General features: G+C 39.2%; 1 protein-coding gene across 9 annotated transcripts in view; it reads left to right on the top strand.

Moving 5' to 3' along the window:
• The window catches only part of TSPAN4 (tetraspanin 4), a 952,022-nt gene that overhangs the window by 848,271 nt on the left and 85,040 nt on the right, over window positions 1–18,711 (top strand). The window contains exon 4 of one of the 9 annotated variants that reach the window (XM_070765268.1): window positions 14,692–14,765. The exons of the other annotated variants lie outside the window; for them this stretch is intronic. Within the exon in view, the coding sequence (XP_070621369.1) occupies window positions 14,692–14,765 (74 nt within the window). The remainder of the gene's footprint in view (window positions 1–14,691; window positions 14,766–18,711) is intronic. 9 annotated transcript variants of the gene reach the window in all.

Here is an 18,711-nt window from a genome sequence, read left to right as displayed (position 1 = left end):
CATATTCAAACATCTATGTTTACATCCAATTTATACTTTCCACAATCATTACAGATGGTTATATTCAAATACTTAAAACTGAAGAAAAAAAAGGAAAAACTTTTAATTAAACAATACCAAAAAATCTTCTTTCATCTAATTCTACAATATTTTATATTACACACAATAATTAAAAGCTATTGTCTAATAAGAAAAAAGCTATTTATCTAATAGTCAAATCTCTATCATTTGTTTTCTTTAAAATTCTATTCATTTTTCCTAGACTCTTCCTTGTTATTTTGTATCCCCAATATCTTCCCCTTTTCCTTTCTCCCTTTCAATGTATATTAATTGCATTAGTTTTATTCTTCTTAGTCCATCCCCTCTGTATACTTTTTCCTTATCCAAAACCCTGTTTTTTCTTTTCCACTGTTCACCCCAGTGTAATGGCCTTTATTATAACCATTAATCTGACCATTTTCAGAGTCTTTCCCTTTTCATTTCTGTCATTCTCTGTATTTTCCTCCAGCTGTTCTTCTTTCAATTCTTCTTCTCCAACTTTCAATTCTTCTTCTCCAATTCCTTCTTCTGTAGTTTTTGTCATCATATTGTCAAAGTTATCATCATTTTTAGAAACTTCATTGTTATTCAGTACTTCTGCATTTGCTTTCTGGCTCCATCCTCAAATTCTATAAAATCTCTTCTTAAATCTTCACAAAATTCTTTGAAAAGTGTTGCAAAATCCTCAAATTCCCTCACTTCCATGTTGTTGGTATCCTGGTTCAGCCTCTATTATAGATTCAGCTGTTTAAAATATTCATACAACAGCCTAGTACTATTTTTTTATAAGCAGTATAGTATATCCCTTTCGATGTTGATGTCTAGTCTTTTAAGGTTCATTCCAGGTTCTTTCAGCCAGCAGATAAAAAAACTCTATCTCCACTAAAAGAAGAAAACACAAAGGCTCACTAGTATTTTTCATAGCTCTCAACACAAGGTCAGCAGCTGTATAAACAATCACTATGCAAAGGATTTTGTTTTTTGGTTTTTGTTTACAAATCCTTAAGCCAGCAGATGGTACTCTTGTTCCATAAAAATTAACTTTTCTTTGTTCAAACCCTTTATATGTTTTAAGCCAAATTAAATCAGTCTGAATTAGATGCAATAGTTCCTTGATTACAATTGATTCCAAAATTCTACAAGATTGGGTTTTTGTTACTGCTTCCTCAATTCTTTCTAAAAGTCTTCCATTTGCCAGTTAGCCACTTATTGTTTTTCTCAGCACTTTCACTCCTTCCAGTTAAGGTAAATGTCTCAACTCTCTTCTCCAACAAAAGAAAACTCATCTGTCTGGAACCCATACCACATCTCAGACATCAACACCCTTGAAAATGTCCAAAGATATTTCACCAGAAGAGCCCTTCACTCTTCCACTCGAAACAGAATTTCCTACGAAAATAGACTAACAATCCTGGGCCTAGAAAGCCTAGAACTACGGCACCTAAAACACGATTTGAGTATTGCCCACAAGATCATATGCTGCAACGTCCTACCAGTCAATGACTACTTCAGCTTCAATCGCAACAACAAAAGAGCACGCAACAGATTCAAACTTAATACGAACCGCTCCAAACTTGACTGTAAAAAATATGATTTCAACAATCGAGTTATCGAAGCGTGGAACTCATTACCAGACTCAATAGTGTCAACCCCTAACCCCCAACATTTCTCCCTTAGACTCTCCATGATTGACCTCTCCAGGTTCCTAAGAGGCCAGTAAGGGGCATACATAAGTGCACTGGTGTGCCTTTCGTCCCCTGTCCAATTGTCTTTCCTTTCTCTCACTTATCATATATATTTTCTTTCTTTCATATATCCTCTCCTCTAAGTTCAATTTACCCTTATATATATTACTACATGTCTATTTTTCTTCCTATGTATTTGTGTATTGGACGAATGAATGAATGAATGAATGAATAAATAAATAAATTGAATTTCTGTTTTTCTATTTTTCCTCCCGCACTTTGCTTACATTCCCTTTCTTCTCTAGATGACTCCAATTTTCAAACTTAATCCATTCTTCTGTTCATGGCCACCGCAGCTTGGACGTCTTTTGCAAGCCATTTTTCCAAGCCACTGGTTTAAGGCTCTTTATCGGCTCCCTGGGAGATGGGTTGCAGCCCCCTGCCAGTTTGCTGATGTTCCCTTGTTCTGTACCTCTCCAGGGTGGTTCTGGTCTGGTTCCAATTGAACCAGACCCCCAGGCAACCTGGATTCCATTCCATTCTATTTTTCTATCCTATCTGTAGTCTCTATCCTATCTCTTCTATATTCTATATTGTATATTCTATTCCATGTTGGGTTTCATTTACCTTTGCTACTGGTTCGGTAATGGGACCGTGCATGTGCGTGACATTTTTGCATCCATGTGATGCTTCTATGCATGTGTAGAATATTCTGTGCATGCCCAGAACATCAGTGATGATGTTTGGGTGGGTGGGCAAAGGATATCACTTAAATCTTGATATCACTTAAATTAAACCTTGTTATTTAGACTTCTTTTTTTCTTAAATTTATTTGCCTCTCATCTCATTCTGAAGTGACTCTGGGTGGCTTACAGCATAAAAACATTAAAATTGTCAGAAATAAATACCTGTTGCTCAATAAAATGGCAATGTAATCAAAGTAAAATCATGGTCACAAGATGGGAAAGTAGGTGGGGAGTTGCAAGGGCAGGAGCTGAGATGAACTCTTATTTAACTACATCCAGTGTGATACTCCCTCGTGGGAGTCCCAAGTCAGGCCTTCAGTCTCTTACAGAAGGTAAGAAAGGTGGAAGCTGATCTCACCTCAGGGTGAGAGACATAACAGAGAAGGCCTTCTGGACCCTGTCAGCCAAAATTCCTTCACCAATAACAATCCCTAATATCCTTTTTTTTCTTTGTGTGTGTGCATACATGCATATACACAGTGATGGGCTATGAGCTGGAATGCTAAATTGCGCTCACTGCCACAGATCGTAAGTTCTTGTGGGACCAGTGCGGTTTTGCTGCTGCACCTGTGGAAGTAGCAAAATCGCGCACGGAGCCGCAGATAAAACCTTGCCGAAACACCGGCGCACCACTGGTGCAGCAGGAAAATCGCGTTGGTCCTGCAAGAACTTGCGAGCCACAGTGGCAAGCGCAATTTAGCGTTCCGGCTCGTAGCCCACCGCTGCATACACACACATTATAATATTATTAGATATAATATTAGATATATATATAACATAACATAATATAACATAAAATAGCAATATAATATAATATTGAGAGGGATAGATAATATAAGAATGCAAGTTAACAACTTCTAGATTCTTACAATGCAATATTACAAATACAGTGATCCCTCGATTTTCACGATCTCGATCTTCGCGAAACGCTATATCGCGATTTTTCAAAAAATATTAATTAAAAATATTTTCCCACCCGATGACATCACTCTCTTCCTTTCTCATCTTTCTTTCTCTCTCTCTTTCTCTATCTTGCTTCTTCCTCTCTCACACTCTCTTCCTCCCTCTCTCATCTCTTTCTTTCCTTCTCTCTCTTTCTCTATCTCTCCCCCTCTTGCTCTCGAGCGGCGCGTGGGCGGCGGGGAAGACCCAGGGAAGGTTCCTTCGGCCGCCCAGCAGCTGATCTGCTTGGCAGCGCCGCTGCAGCGAGGAGCCGAAGATCCGGGTTTCCCCTTTGCGTGGGCGGCGGGGAAACCCGGATCTTCGGCTCCTCGCTGCTGCGGCGCTGCCGAGCAGATCAGCTGCTGGGCGGCGGAAGGAACCTTCCCTGGGTCTTCCCAGGTGCGGAAGTAAAAATACCATCTGCGCATGCGCGGGCCATGGAAAAAAGGGCGCGCATGCGCAGATGGTGTTTTTACTTCCGCACCACTATATCGCGAAAAATCGATTATCGCGAGGGGTCTATGAACGGAACCCTTGCGATAATCGAGGGATCACTGTACTCCTATATTCAGTTGCAACTTTATGGAACATTTCATTATTCTTTCCACTACATTATTTTAATCTAGCCACATTCATTTAATCAGGTTTATGTGTTGCTTTTCTTTCGTATAGACTCCAAAGCATAACCAGAACAATAAAAAATAAGAGATAACACAAACCTCTGTACAATATCAGCATAATTTAGAGCATCTGCAGCGCACACACATGAATACATGTATTCCCCGCACAATGGCTTGCCGTTCACAAAGGAAAAATTCTCTGCTGAGATTTCAAGACATTTGGTGCAATAAATAAGTTCTTGCCTTCCAAATGGTTTTGAATAGTAATAGAATGCATTGTAACCTGCTTAACTTTCTCTTTTGTTTGAGAAGCCCTTGACAAATAAGAACATTTGCTTTGGAAAGTTAATTTATAGCCACAATTCATGCATGCATATTTAGAAATAAATCTCACAATGTCCTTTGAGAATTATTTTCAGATTAATGTCTTAACAGAGGTTTTTTTATTTTTAATTTTCAATTTTTGAGCATTGCTCCAAGCTCATTAATATCAGTCTCTTATTAACTCCCCCATTCCATTCCTTTTGGTCCTCAATAGCAATGCTGCCTTCCTAAATCCTGTTGTTATAATATTAGGAATGCAGTATAAATATTTATGTATTTTTTGATATTTGACATTTGACATTTGTTATTTGATATTATTTGATATAATTTGATATTTTATTTTATATGATTACTTCATTTATTTTATTTTATTTTTTATTTTATTTTTATGCCACCCATCTCAGCAATTCTATAGATTGTTGGAATGTAAATCAAATGCAATGTAAATATGTTAGATAAAGAGTTTATCCGATGGTAGATTGACTTTGGTTCTAGCAATTTATGCATATGGTGAAAATTTCATATACAATTGATTGTATTTTGTCCCATTTAGCAGCTAGCACACCTGAATCAGTAAACTACAGTATACTTCAGCCGTCTTAATCATCAATGTAAATCTCTTTGTACATTTGTATCTTTATTTATTTCTGTCCATGGGAGTGGTTTGCTCACAATAATTGCAACTATACAAGTAGTCAAGAAGACCTATTTCTTCCTTCCAACGTTGCATGCAGAACAGACCCTGATTTAATCCTAAACATCTCTGTATATAACTTGGAGAGTTGTTATTTTGAATCCCACCAGAATTATTGCCAGCCAACGAGAATAATTAGCATTAGCACTTACACTTATATACTGCTTCACAGTGCTTTACAGCCCTCTCTAAGTGGTTTACAGAGAGTCAGCATATTGCCCCCAAAAATCTGGGTCCTCATTTTACCGACTTGGAAGGATGGAAGGCTGAGTCAACCATGAGCCTACTGAGATTCGATCTGCCAAACTGCTGGCAGCCGGTGACCATCAGAAGTAGCTTGCAGTACTGCACTCTAACCACTGCAACAACAAACTCTTATTCTATAGATTCTTGTGCAGAAAAGGCATATTCTTATGCAGAATTTTGAAACACTTTCCCTAATAAATCTATAAAGTTATAAAACACAGGAGGAAAATGTTTCAACTGAAGAGTTATTTCATTGAAATCCATGGGAATTGCTTCCTAACAAGCTTAAAAAATAAGATTGCAAACTAATAATGCATCTCTTTTGGTGATGATAGTCTCTGTTGTTTCCTCATTGTTTATTTGATCCCTATGACAATCATTAAGTGTTGTACCACATGATTCTTGGCAAATGTATCTTTATCTTTTATGTACGCTGAGAGCATATGCACCAAGACAAATTCCTTGTGTGTCCAATCACACTTGGCCAATAAAATTCTATTCTATTCTATTCTATTCTATTCTCTATTCTGTTGAATGGATACAATTAAGGTAAACCAGGCAGAATCTTGCTATTGTAAATCATATCTAGTCAAATCCCTCTGGTTAAATCTGATCAACTCATGGTTGAAGGGTGAAGGCAGCAATCAGTTTCTTGGATTAGTCTTGGTGGGTTGAGAGATGCATGTTCCAAATGTGTTAGCTGAAGTTTGAAAAAGATGCTTTGGTGCAACATTATAGTTACATGAAGCCTTAAAAAGACACATCTTTTCTTTCCAATAGAAGTACAGTGGTACCTCTACTTAAGAAAGCCTCTACTTAAGAACTTTTCTAGATAAGAACTGGGTGTTCAAGATTTTTTTGCCTCTTCTTAAAACCATTTTCTACTTAAGAACCTGAGCCTAGAAATATTCCCAGGAAATTTGAGAGCGGCACGAAGGCCCGGCCAGTTTCCTACCCTTCCCCTTTTAATCCTGGCCATCTTGGGCTTTTCTGGGCTGCCAGAGGAGCCTTTCGGTGCCCCCCCTCGCCCACCTTGATTTATCTCTCTGGCGCAGTGTATGGAAGGCAGCCTTGCATCGGGTGTATGGGAGGCGCATGCTCCTCCTCGCCGCCTCAGAGTCCCTCTCTTTTTATTTAAGCCTTAAAGTTTCAGATTTTTTTGATTCCCCTCACCTCACCTACTTCCTTCGGCAGTGACTATCCTCCTCTTCTTCTTCCTCCTCCTCCTCCCTCCCAAATTCCGAGCTTTTATTTCTTTCCTAATGTGTTTGCACACATTATTTGCTTTTACATTGATTCCTATGGGAAAAATTGCTTCTACTTACAAACTTTTCTACTTAAGAACCTGGTCAGGGAACGAATTAAGTTCTTAAGTAGAGGTACCACTGTATTAAAATATTATTTTTATGGAAATAAAGTGACTTTGCTGATCAGGAGTGAGCAGAAATATCAGAGTAGTGGGTTGAAGAAAGTATTTCCAGCAGAACTGTGATGGGCTGAGAGCAGGCTAATCCCGCATGAGCAGGAAAAGGGGAAAACCAAATATGAAATTGTCCCAAAGGTGCTTTTTCAGGAGACAATTGGATTTACTTGTTTTTATTCTTTTGGAGATGTTTCACTTCTCACCCAAGAAGCGTCTTCAGCTCTGACTGGATGGTGGGCAATGGAAGGGTTGGTATTTCTTGCAGACAACTAGTCCTTTGCATCCTTTTTGAGGATCATTGAAGCACTCGGAGGTTTATGTGTTGTTATATCCTTACTGGAATGAAGGACTGCAATCTTGGGGTAAGAACGATTCTTTATTGAACAAGAGGTAACGGTTTACAGAACAGAACAAGACAAAACATGGCCGTGCCTGGCAGCTATATATATCCCAGGCTGCCAGGCTGAGCCAACCAATCACCTTGCAGTATTTTCCCGCCCAAGGAATGTGGGGTGGGTACAAGGCCTAACTGTCCTCTGGACACAACATGTGTGTCCTCAGGGTCACCTGAGTAGTGCTAATGGTTCCTACTCAAGTGACCCTGTGGACATAGATAAACCTTCAAGTGCTTCAATGACCCAGAGAAAGGAGGAAAATGACTAGCTGCCTGCAAGGAATATAAATCCTTCCATTCCGCACCATTCTGTCAGAACTGAAGAAGCTTGTTGGATGAGGAGCAAAACTTCTTCAAAGAAAAAATAAAGAAGTCCAGTTGTCCCCGAAAAACCACCTATGGGACAAACATGACCTGGATGACTGAGAATTTCTACAGACAAATATGAAATTCCTTCAGATTCTTTAAAGCTAAATTAAGTATCTGATTAACTCACCTTTCCTCATAACTTCTTCTGTTGATGAATGGAATGATGGAAAAAGTCTCTCCATTTTGTTACCCCTCTATTACGTGAATTACCTAAAGGAGAAATTAAAGCTGTAAATAACAGAGAATCGTTTTCCCACACTGTTTCCTTATTCCATATTGTCAGGCATGAAAGGCTAGTCCACAGTGAAGGTCCAATTAAATTGATTTATTGCTAAGTAGCCTATGCACAGGAATATTCTCAACCAGCAGTTAGCACCTGTTTGAAGTTAGATAAAGGCCCACGAAATTCAAGGGAGGTTGGGCTTAATCAGATTGTGGCTACATAGGGATTCTAGGCTCATCTCTCTTTTGACTCCATCTCCAGGTTCTGTCACCGTTATTCCTACAATATATCCTACTCTGATGGATTTAGCTATTCTGTGCATTGCATTTTCAATCTAATTTTTGTAAACAAATGTATGGAGAGAGAGGAGGAGGAAGAGGAGAGAGAAAGTTACCTATTTTTATTTTATTTATTTATTTGTCCAATGCACAATACATATTGAAGAGAATAGACATGTAGTAATATATATAAAGAAAAGGATAGAAGAAAAGATGTAAAAATTGAGAAGATATATGAAAGGAAAAAAAGATATATGAGATAAAGGAAAGACAATTGGACAGTGGATGAAAGGCACACTGGTGCACTTATGTACGCCCCTTACTGACCTCTTAGGAACCTGGAGAGGTCAATCGTGGATAGTCTAAGGGAAAAATGTTTGGGGTTAGGGGTTGACACTACTGAGTCCGGTAATGAGTTCCACGCTTCAACAACTCGATTGTTAAAGTCATATTTTTTACAGTTAAGTTTGGAGCAGTTAACATTAAGTTTGAATCTGTTGCGTGCTCTTGTGTTGTTGCGGTTGAAGCTGAAGTAGTCATTGACAGGCAGGACGTTGCAGCATATGATTTTTGGGGGCAATACTTAGATCGTGTTTTAGGCGTCGTAGTTCTAAGTTTTCTAGACCCAGTATATCACAGAAGTAGCACACCAAATAGTGCGAGCCAACATGGTGCATTGATTGATGTCTGTATAAAAGCAGGGCAATCCAGGTTCAAGTCAACATTCATTCATTGAAATTGTAGTAGTCACCATCTTAGAGACTTTGAGGAGAAAAAGGGAGAGCAGGCAATGTTCTGAGAAACCAAACCAGGTTGCCCCGGTAGGGAAGGGATTTTTATACACTTTCAGATCGAGAGACAAATAGATATTGCCCCAGGCCACATTTACATTAAAATATATTATATATCTTTTTAGAAAAACACAACTCTGCACTTACTATTAAATATTTAAAGCATTAAGCAGTCATATTCAAGCTAACCAAATAAATTTGTAAAAGCTGTTAGCAGCCTGAACATGAATGGGAAAAAACTATTTTCTTAACCAAGGGCATATGAGAGCAGCACATCTATTACTCAATTCAGCTTGTTGGGTGTTGGTCTTAACCTTTCAGAGTGAAAAGCAAACGTAATACTTTAATTTGAATCTAAAAGCAAATAGGCAACTGGTAATCCACAAGTGTCACATTTGCAGAACTATTGGTCCCTAGGAGAATAGAATGGAATGGAATGGAATACAATTTTATTGGTCAAGTGTGATTGAACACAGAAGGAATTTGCCCTGGTGCAGGTGCTCTGAATATACATAAAAGAAAAGATAAGTTTGTCAAGAATCATAAGGTACAACACTTAATGATAGTCTGGGTACAAATAAGCAATCAAATCATATTAGGAACCAGTCAATATAAATTGTAAGGATAAAAGCAACAAAATTATAGTCCTACAGTCATTTGCCTTGGACGGTAAATGAACACTCGGACACCAAGCTGGGTAAAATGGGTCACTTTATTAAATATTAACAGAAAGACCTGCAGGGGTCGCTAAATGGGGCGGAGTTTCCTGAACACAACATACTTGGGCAACTCAAATGGGCGTTACTCCATGCCTGGTCAGGGTGAGGCGTGCCCCGCCTACTCCCGACCCATAAGCCACGCCCAGCATGTGTGAGGGCTCGCCTTACATGACCCAGAACCGGAAATGATGTAGGTGAGCCCCAAGGGCACCCCCCTCACACCTCTCTGTCCATGGAGGAAGCTTGAGTTGTGCAATGGGGGTGCCAATCATCTTACAAAAGATGCCCAAAGGAGAACACACAGTTGCTACTGATACCCTTTCCGCCCCGTTTCTGCCATATAGTGACCAAGAATATAAACATCCAATTGTTGAATCAGAACCTCTTTACATACAGATGCACCCCGTAACCACAAATCCTTACCCTCGTCCAGGATGGAGTAGGCGAAAAAACAATTCGTAGCAAATACTATAAGACTGCAAAAATTCCTACTCGGCCCCAAACCAGGCGACCTATAAAAACACCCTGGGTTGAGCGGAGGGTGGGTGGGTGTCCATTTTGTGGCGAGCTTGGGGGCAAGAGAAGCCGGGGGGGGGCAAGCAAGCCCTGATAAAGGGCACAAGCCCCGCCCCTCGGCTTTCCCAGAATGCCCGAGCGGCCACTGATTGCTCTGGGGCGTTCCTGCGCTATCGCGGGGAACGCCCCCAGCTGATGAGGGAGCCGAGTTGGTTCCCGCCATTGGCAATTTTCGACTGGGCATTATTTTGCCCGGCCTCTCATTTGTGGGAGGAGATGGGTGATGGGAACTATGAGAAGTTTAATAGTAATGCGGACTTAGTAAATAGTTTGACAGTGTTGAGGGAATTATAGTATTTGTTTAGCAGAATGATGGCAACCAGAGCAACCAGGGTGTCACAGTCTGCTCTACTTCATCATTGTCTATTATCACTGCTTCTTTAAACTTATTTTGTCTTTTATTCTGGAAGTCAATTTTTTCTATATTGCCATAGAAATCATCCCGCTTGCTTCGACTTAAAAAGCATTTTAGAGAGGCTTTGAAACAAACAGGAAGGAAGATTTTGCTCAACTCTGTGAAATCTTTTAGAGGAGAGATGGGATTCTGTTGCTGAGCTACAATTTCTACCATTGCTTAGTGTTGGCTGGGGAAGCTGGGAGTTGTAATTCAACAAATATTGACAATCTATTGATTTTCTACCACTGTTGAACTCACAGGGAAGAAAAAAGCTACATAAACTGATTTCAAGATGCATATGATTTATAAAATAGAGATATTGTTAGTACTATGTACAAGACAGTTGGGTTTGCAATATATAAACAAGCTAACAATGAATGCTTGTATGTATTGAATTACTATAGCTTTAAGAGGTAGTGTTGCAAATTGCCATAAGAGGGAGCCAGAAGCATGATTCTGTCTCTGCTCTCTCTGTTTTTTCTGCTAATTCACTGTTACTGATGTAGTAAGCTCTGTGTGTTCGATGGTAGTTTGATGGATTTGTAAGCTGTAATGTATGTCTGATATTTAAGACAAAGACAGGCTTGTATTATTATTATTGTATTGAGAAATAGTGACTGATTTGAATGTGTATGACCAGACTGTTTAACCTAACTGCGCTATTTCTAAAGTACAGTGGTACCTCTACCTAACAACACCTCTACTTACAAACCTTTCTAGATAAGAACTGGGTGTTCAAATTTTTTTTTGCCTCTGCTCAAGAACCAGTTTCCACTTACAGTTTTCCAAAACTGTAACTGGAAAAGGCAGGGAGAAACCTTCGTGGGGCCTCTCTAGGAATCTCCTGGGAGGAAACAGGACCTCCACCCTCCACCCCAATCGCATCCATTATTTGCTTTTATATTGATTCCTATGGGAAAATTGCTTCTTCTTACAAACTTTTCTACTTAAGAACCCGGTCATGGAACGAATTAAGTTCATAAGTAGAGGCACCACTGTAAATACTATTTTATATACTTTAATCTATTTGTCTTGTATGATTGTATGACTCATATCTCGTGGATATCTGCTGGAATCCCATGTTTTCCTTTATGCATGTCCTTGATAACTCAAGGATTCTGCACACTCCTTAACAGATATGATATGTAAACAAGTAATGGGATTCAGTTGTTCATTACTGTGAAGCTAAAAGACTATGCAATTCTGACAGGGAACTAAATACTAGCAATTATAACTTCTTAGTTGAAACGTAAACTTATTAAAGCAAAACAAAAGCCCTTTGCAGTACAAAACTACATATATACAGTGTTCCCTCGATTTTCGCGTGTTCGAACTTCGCGGAAAGTCTATACCACGGTTTTTCAAAAATATTAATTAAAAAATACTTTGCGGGTTTTCCCCCTATACCATGGATTTTCCCACCCGATGACATCATATGTCATCGCCAAACTTTCGTCTGCCTTTAATAAATATTTTTTTTAATAAACTTTAATTAATAAACATGGTGAGTAATAATCTGAATGGTTGCTAAGGGAATGGAAAATTACAATTTAAGGGTTTAAAGTGTTAAGGGAAGGCTTGAGATTCTGTTCATAGTCAAAAATAGTGTATTTACTTCCGCACCTCTACTTCGCGGAAATTCAACTTTCACGGGTGGTCTCGGAACGCATCCCCCGCGAAAATCGAGGGAACACTGTACTCTGTGTGTGTATGTGTGTGTGTGTAGGTAGATAGATAGATAGACAGACAGACAGACAGACAGACAGACAGACAGACAGACAGACATAATCTCAAGATAATGCCAAATAAACTCCCCTCTATTTCTCATTTTTTCCCATTCTTATACTCATTTTGTCCAATTGCCAGGTCTGTATTCATCATTTCAGAACGTTTCTTCCTTATTGTATATACTTTTTTGGGGGGAAATCTTTTGTTTAATACGTTTTATGATTTCTTCGAATATAAATCCATTTTTTGTGTTCATTTTCTGTAACAGATACATTTGTCTGTGCAAATTTTGGATATTCTGGTATTCCAGAAATAGGACTAGGACAAGTATAAATCTCTTACTGTTTTCTGGTTAACATATTTATTTGAGAATTATGTATTTATATGCTTGGATAATATGAATTAATGATCTAAACAATTTTCTCCCCATTCCTAGCTACTGTACACTTGTATATTTATATTGACTTCTTTTTAAAATAATAATAATAATAATCCCACATTCTACAAAGCAGAATGTTGGTAAAACAGAAGCAAGGGTGCTTAATTCTTTCTTAATCTATTTTGTCACTAAATGCCATCCTGTAGCTGTTTTCTTGAAATACCTTTTGCCCTGGAGGGAAAAAAGAACAACATGTATAGTGATTTTAAGCAGAAAAATTGCTGGAGGCACAAGTATTACATGTGTTGCAGAATTCTTAGTGGAAAGGAAAATTATAAATTCAGTAAATAAAGGAAATTCTTTTGGGTTAGAAAATTGGCTCATCCATTTAGCCCAAAGTCATCTGAGATTGTTTTTCATTATCCCACCCCCAAAAAGGCAAAACAAAACAAACCAGCAGAATGATATGCAGAACTAGCTTTTAGTATCTGATCTTGTCTCTTGATTAATTAACAGAGTTTTAGGCTTATTTTAATATCACATGCATATTTTAAATTATCTTATGTTCTAGGGAGTTTTTACCATGTGTCTCTTTCGCTGCATATTTGTTATTTTAAGAGATTATCGTAAGGTAATTTGAAGAAACGTGGTGGCGCAGTGGTTAGAAATTTGTACTGCAGGCTAACTCTGCCCACAGTCTGGAGTTCAATTCTGACTGGCTAAAGGTTGAAACAGCCTTTCATTCTTCTGAGATCGATCAAATGAGGACTCAGATTGTTGGAGGCAATATGCTGACTCTCTAAACTTCTTAGAGGCAGTATATAAGCCTCAGTGCTATTGCTATTGTTGTATGGCTGCCATGCTTGCTGGGAACTCTGGGGATTATAGTTCTCATCAGGAGAAAACCATAAGGGAATGTTCATCTGTGTTCTGTCTGGGTCACTCCGGAAGCTATGACCAACCCAAAAAGATAAGCCAGACACACCAGTTGAATCCAAACACAGTTTTATAATGGTAAAGAGAAAAGAAGCCAACAGAAAATGTCCTTACAGATCAGGAAAACACTGGAACTCCAGAGCCGCCCCGAGTCTGCGGAGAGGGGCGGCATACAAATATAAATAAATAAATAAATAAATAAATATATATATATATATATATATATATATATATATATATATATATATATATATATAATAAATAAAATAGATACATGAAGACAATTGTTCATACAGAAACACAGGATCCTTAATGCCAGACGAGGCTGTTGAGCTAACAGACACACACCTCCCACCAGTCTTCAAGGCTGCTGGGCCACGAGCCAGGAACAAAAACGCTGAGAGAAAATGCAGATAACACCAATTCCCCTTTGATAACACTCCATGCTGCCGGAATGGTTCTCATGCCTTATAAACCCTTCCCTGCTAATGAGGACCACACCCAACCCCCTGGTGTTCCTCATTCAATGCTGATAATATCTACGCAGTTGATTTCTCCTTTGAGCTATGCATCTCTGCCGCATACTAATGATAGCTTGTGCAGCATCATCCAGGGACTCCAGGGAATCACAGCTACTTGCTTGAGATAGCCCTTCCCCAGGGCTCCCAGGCCTTGCGTCACCTTCACTTTCGTGACTGCTGTCTGCACTGTCTGACTGCAAAGAACTCTCCTCTCCGCTCTCAGCCTCCCCCGGGCATGGAGCCAGCAGAGACGCAGCTGGTCTTCGATCTGGCTCAGGCTGAACCACAACAATCTGTATCTAGATATTCTCATCCAAATTCTCACTGAAGTTATATTGATGTACCATTTCAGCCTACAGGTAAGGATCAAATCACTGGATGCCACTCGACTTACAATATGGTATGGCAAGAGAAAAAGCTCTACTCTAACCTTCTCTTTCACATGCTAGCTTTCCTGTGTGGAAGAACATCCAAGTAGTAGAACCTCCACGTGCATTTAAAGCAACACTGCACAGTTGCAGGTTTTTCTCCCCAACCAAAGCTAGCCATGAGCCCCGCCTTTTTGTATATGGATTTATATGTTGCTCAGTGTCAGGAAGACAAACCAGATTTTGATGTTTCTGGACTTTTGTTTCTCTCCCGCTCCCTCTTCTCTCGACAGTTTTTATCATGCTGTTAATTATATTTGTGCTGGAGCTCACGGTGGTGATTCTCTTCTTTGTCTACACCGACAAGGTACGTCAAAAGAATTTCTTTTCACTGTCTTCTGTCCCTTTCAGCAAATGCCTCTCCTTTCATCTGTAAGTCATGAAGCCTCTCCCTTGGCATGCAGGTCATGTTTTCCCAGGCCTTACCACCTCCCTGCCTTTCAGGAATCATATCCTCTGAATGCCTAAATATTTAATGTTCTGGGCTCCCTCTTCCTTCCCCCTCTTTGGAGTTTGCTTCCCTTTCAAGGTCAAGCGCATTGACAGCACACTATTTAAATATAGAAGCAGTTTAATGAGGAAACACTGATGAAAGCTCATGCACTAAAAAGCAGATAATAATAATAATCACATTAAGAAGTTCATTATGAGAAACAAATGTGCTGAAAGTCCCAAATTGGCCATTGTAAAACTAGAGTTTTCCATAGATTAGAGGGCTGCATAATCTCAGCCAAGGAATTCTGGGTAATTATAGTCTTCAAATGTCTCAGAGGTGGCCAATCAGAAAAGATGTTGTAGATCTCAATTAGGAAATATGAAGTTAATTAATTAGATGTGATAGGCACAAATAAAGCTTGACAATGTGTAAGTTACTTGGTAGCACTGATAATACTTGCTAGCATTCAACAGAGAAGTCTGCTCTGATGGCATTTTCGAGAAGAGGAGTGCCACCGTGTTCCTTAAACTTCTCCTATTTCCAAAACTGCCATGGTAAGTCTTAATCACTATTTTCTTCCCTAGATGTTTCTTTTTAAGCCATCTGCTCTTTCTTTTCATTTCCCTTTCCCAGCCCAAGCATAGAAATTAAATTCCCCCCCTTTCTTTTCTACCTGTCGGCACTTAACCCAAAGGTGCTTTTTCAAGAGGCGTTTGGACTTCCTGTTTTTCTTTGAAGATGTTTCACTTCTCATCCAAGAAGCTTCTTCAGCTCTGACGTTCCCCACCATCCAGTCGGAGCTGAAGAAGCTTTTTTGGATGAGAAGCGAAATGTTGTCAAAGAAAAACCAAAAAGTCCAGTTGCCTCTTGAAAAGGCACCTTTTGGACAACATGACCTGGATGACTGAAAATCTGCATAGACCAGTGGTTCTCAACCTAGGGGTTGGGACCCCTTTGGGGGTCAGAACGATCATTTCACAGGGGTCGCCTAGGTCCATGGGAAAACACAAATTTCCTATGGTGTTAGAAACATAGAAACATATGGTGTTAGGAGTAAAGCTTCTATTCTGGCGCTTTGGAATATATTTTTACAATCCGACCAATCAGGTGATTCGAGTGGGAGTTGTTAGATCCGCATACAGATACTATCCCATCCTCGTCGCCAAATGTTAGATCCGCATACAGATAAAACCCAGCCTGGAGCAGTTGTCAGTTCTTTATTGTAGTTAAAAACAGGTAACAGACATCATCAGAAGAAGAAGCAACAGGCTGGTCTAACTGACTGCTTATATACATGTAACCCAGCCCCACCTAGCTCAACTAGCCAATCAGCTTACAGTATCGTTCCACACCCCAATTATGGGTAGTTACAAACCCTGATTGTCCTCAGGACACAACAGGAGTGTCCTTCTGACCTTCCTGCCAATCAGCTTAAAGCTCTTTTGGGAAAATTGGCACTAGATTTATAGTTGGGGGTCACCACAACATGAGGAACTGTATTAACTGTATTAAAGGGTCGCAGCATTAGAAAGTTACTGCCGGTACTTAAATTCCACATCTCATAACAAGCTCCAAAGAGAAGCAGATTACATTAAGGAGGAGGGGGAGGAAACAGGCTATCATTTATCTTTTTCTCCTGAGCGATAGGATAATAACGTTGAAATTTCATGTATTGATTTTTATATTCCTCTTCTTTAAGCAGATTAGGTTGCAAAATATTGATGATTCCGTCCTCGGCATTCGAAATTGATAATTTTGCTGCTAAAATTCAATGCCAGTTATGAAAAAGCCAGAATTGTTTGTTACAATACATTACCTTCACATCCTTTAAGATAATGGGCAATAATGTTCTGAAAAATTAACTTTGTACCAACAGGAAATACTAAATCAACTTGTATGCAAGATAATTTATGAAGTCGGTAATCGTTTTAACTTTTATCTGTTCTGAAGGCTTATGAATTAATTGCAGCTCCTTAAGAAGAGAAACTTACCCAAAATACTTTCCAAAAGTATTGATATGCTTGGTATGTCTGTATGTATGATTGGTTTCTTAAATTAGGGTTTTTAAATTTAACTTAAACTTAAATATTAGATTTGTTTATATTGTCTTATTATTGTTGTTAGCCGCCCCGAGTCTACGGAGAGGGGCGGCATACAAATCTAATAGATAGATAGATAGATAGATAGATAGATAGATAGATAGATAGATAGATAGATAGATAGATAGATAGATAGATAGATAGTCAACTGGATATTCTTTGTGTTTTTTTCCCCTTTGAAGACGTTTTCATTTTTCATCCAAGAAGCTTTTTGAACTTGTAGGGAAGGAAGGAGAGTGGGATTGTAATTTCTGACTGATGGGGAGAAGGCCCCAAAGCCCTTTCAGTGGTTTCATGAAATCAAATAAATAACATTTCTCAGTTTTAATTTCTACTACATTACCTATTGGTAGATATAACCAGTGATGGGCTCCTACGGGAACAGTCAGGAACTCAGTTCCGGTAGCGAAATTTGGAGCTCCACCCCAGAGCATCCAATTTGCACTGAAAGATGTTGAAACAAAATGCATAAGCCACGGCCACAGCGTGGTAGTAAAAAATTTGGTAGCCCATCACTAGATATAACCCACATAAACTTTGCATTCTTTGCGACCCTCACTCATTTTAAGAATGTAAAGAGGTTTCTGAAGTGAAAATGTTTGAGAACTACTGGTCTATTTGGGATATTTGGGAACTGGGATGATGCAGTGGTTAGACTAGCTGTAGTTCAGCAGTTCAGATCTCATCAGCGGCTCAAGGTTGACTCAGCATTGCATTCTTCCGAGATGGGTAAAATGAGGACCCAGATTGTTGGGGGCAATATGCTGATTCTGTAAATCGCTGTAAAGCACTATGAAGCAGTATATAAGTCTAAATGCTAATATGCTATATTGGCAGTTCTGTGTTAGCAAAAACTTCAGAAGAGAAGGATTTAGGGGTAGTGATTTCTGATAGTCTCAAAATGGGTGAGCAGTGTGGTCGGGCAGTAGGAAAAGCAAGTAGGATGCTTGGCTACATAGCTAGAGGTATAACAAGCAGGAAGAGGGAGATTGTGATCCCGCTATATAGAGCACTGGTGAGACCATATTTGGAATACTGTGTTCAGTTCTGGAGACCTCACCTACAAAAAGATATTGACAAAATTGAACGGGTCCAAAGACGGGCTACAAGAATGTTGGAAGATCTTAAGCATAAAACGTATCAGGAAAGACTTAATGAACTCAATCTGTATAGTCTGGAGGACAGAAGGAAAAGGGGGGACATGATCGAAACATTTAAATAAGTTAAAGGGTTAAATAAGGTCCAGGAGGGAAGTGTTTTTAATAGGAAAGTGAACACAAGAACAAGGGGACACAATCTGAAGTTAGTTGGGGGAAAGATCAAAAGCAACACGAGAAAATATTATTTTACTGAAAGAGTAGTAGACGTGGTTGGTAAATCCACAGTAACTGAATGTAAACATGCCTGGGATAAACATAGATCCATCCTAAGATAAAATACAGGAAATAGTATAAGGGTAGACTAGATGGACCATGAGGTCTTTTTCTGCCGTCAGTCTTCTATGTTTCTATGCCATTCCAAGGTAAATTGTTGTCCCATTGGTAGAAAGGAGGGTAGGCAACCATTTTTGTGGTATGAAGTTATTTAAATGTACTTAGCGCTCCCCCCCCCCCCCAAAAAGAATTGATGGCAAATTTTTGTATTCTCCTTTTTGCATTCTCCAATAAGAATAAAACAAGTTCCTGAAGCTGCAGGAGTGGAACACAGGGGGGGGGAAA

Source organism: Erythrolamprus reginae, chromosome 1 (genome assembly GCF_031021105.1).
Source record: "Erythrolamprus reginae isolate rEryReg1 chromosome 1, rEryReg1.hap1, whole genome shotgun sequence".
In the NCBI taxonomy this organism is placed as follows: Eukaryota; Metazoa; Chordata; class Lepidosauria; order Squamata; family Dipsadidae; genus Erythrolamprus; species Erythrolamprus reginae.
Note: the sequence above shows the minus strand (reverse complement) of the source record. Positions and strands in the feature narration are given on the sequence as shown.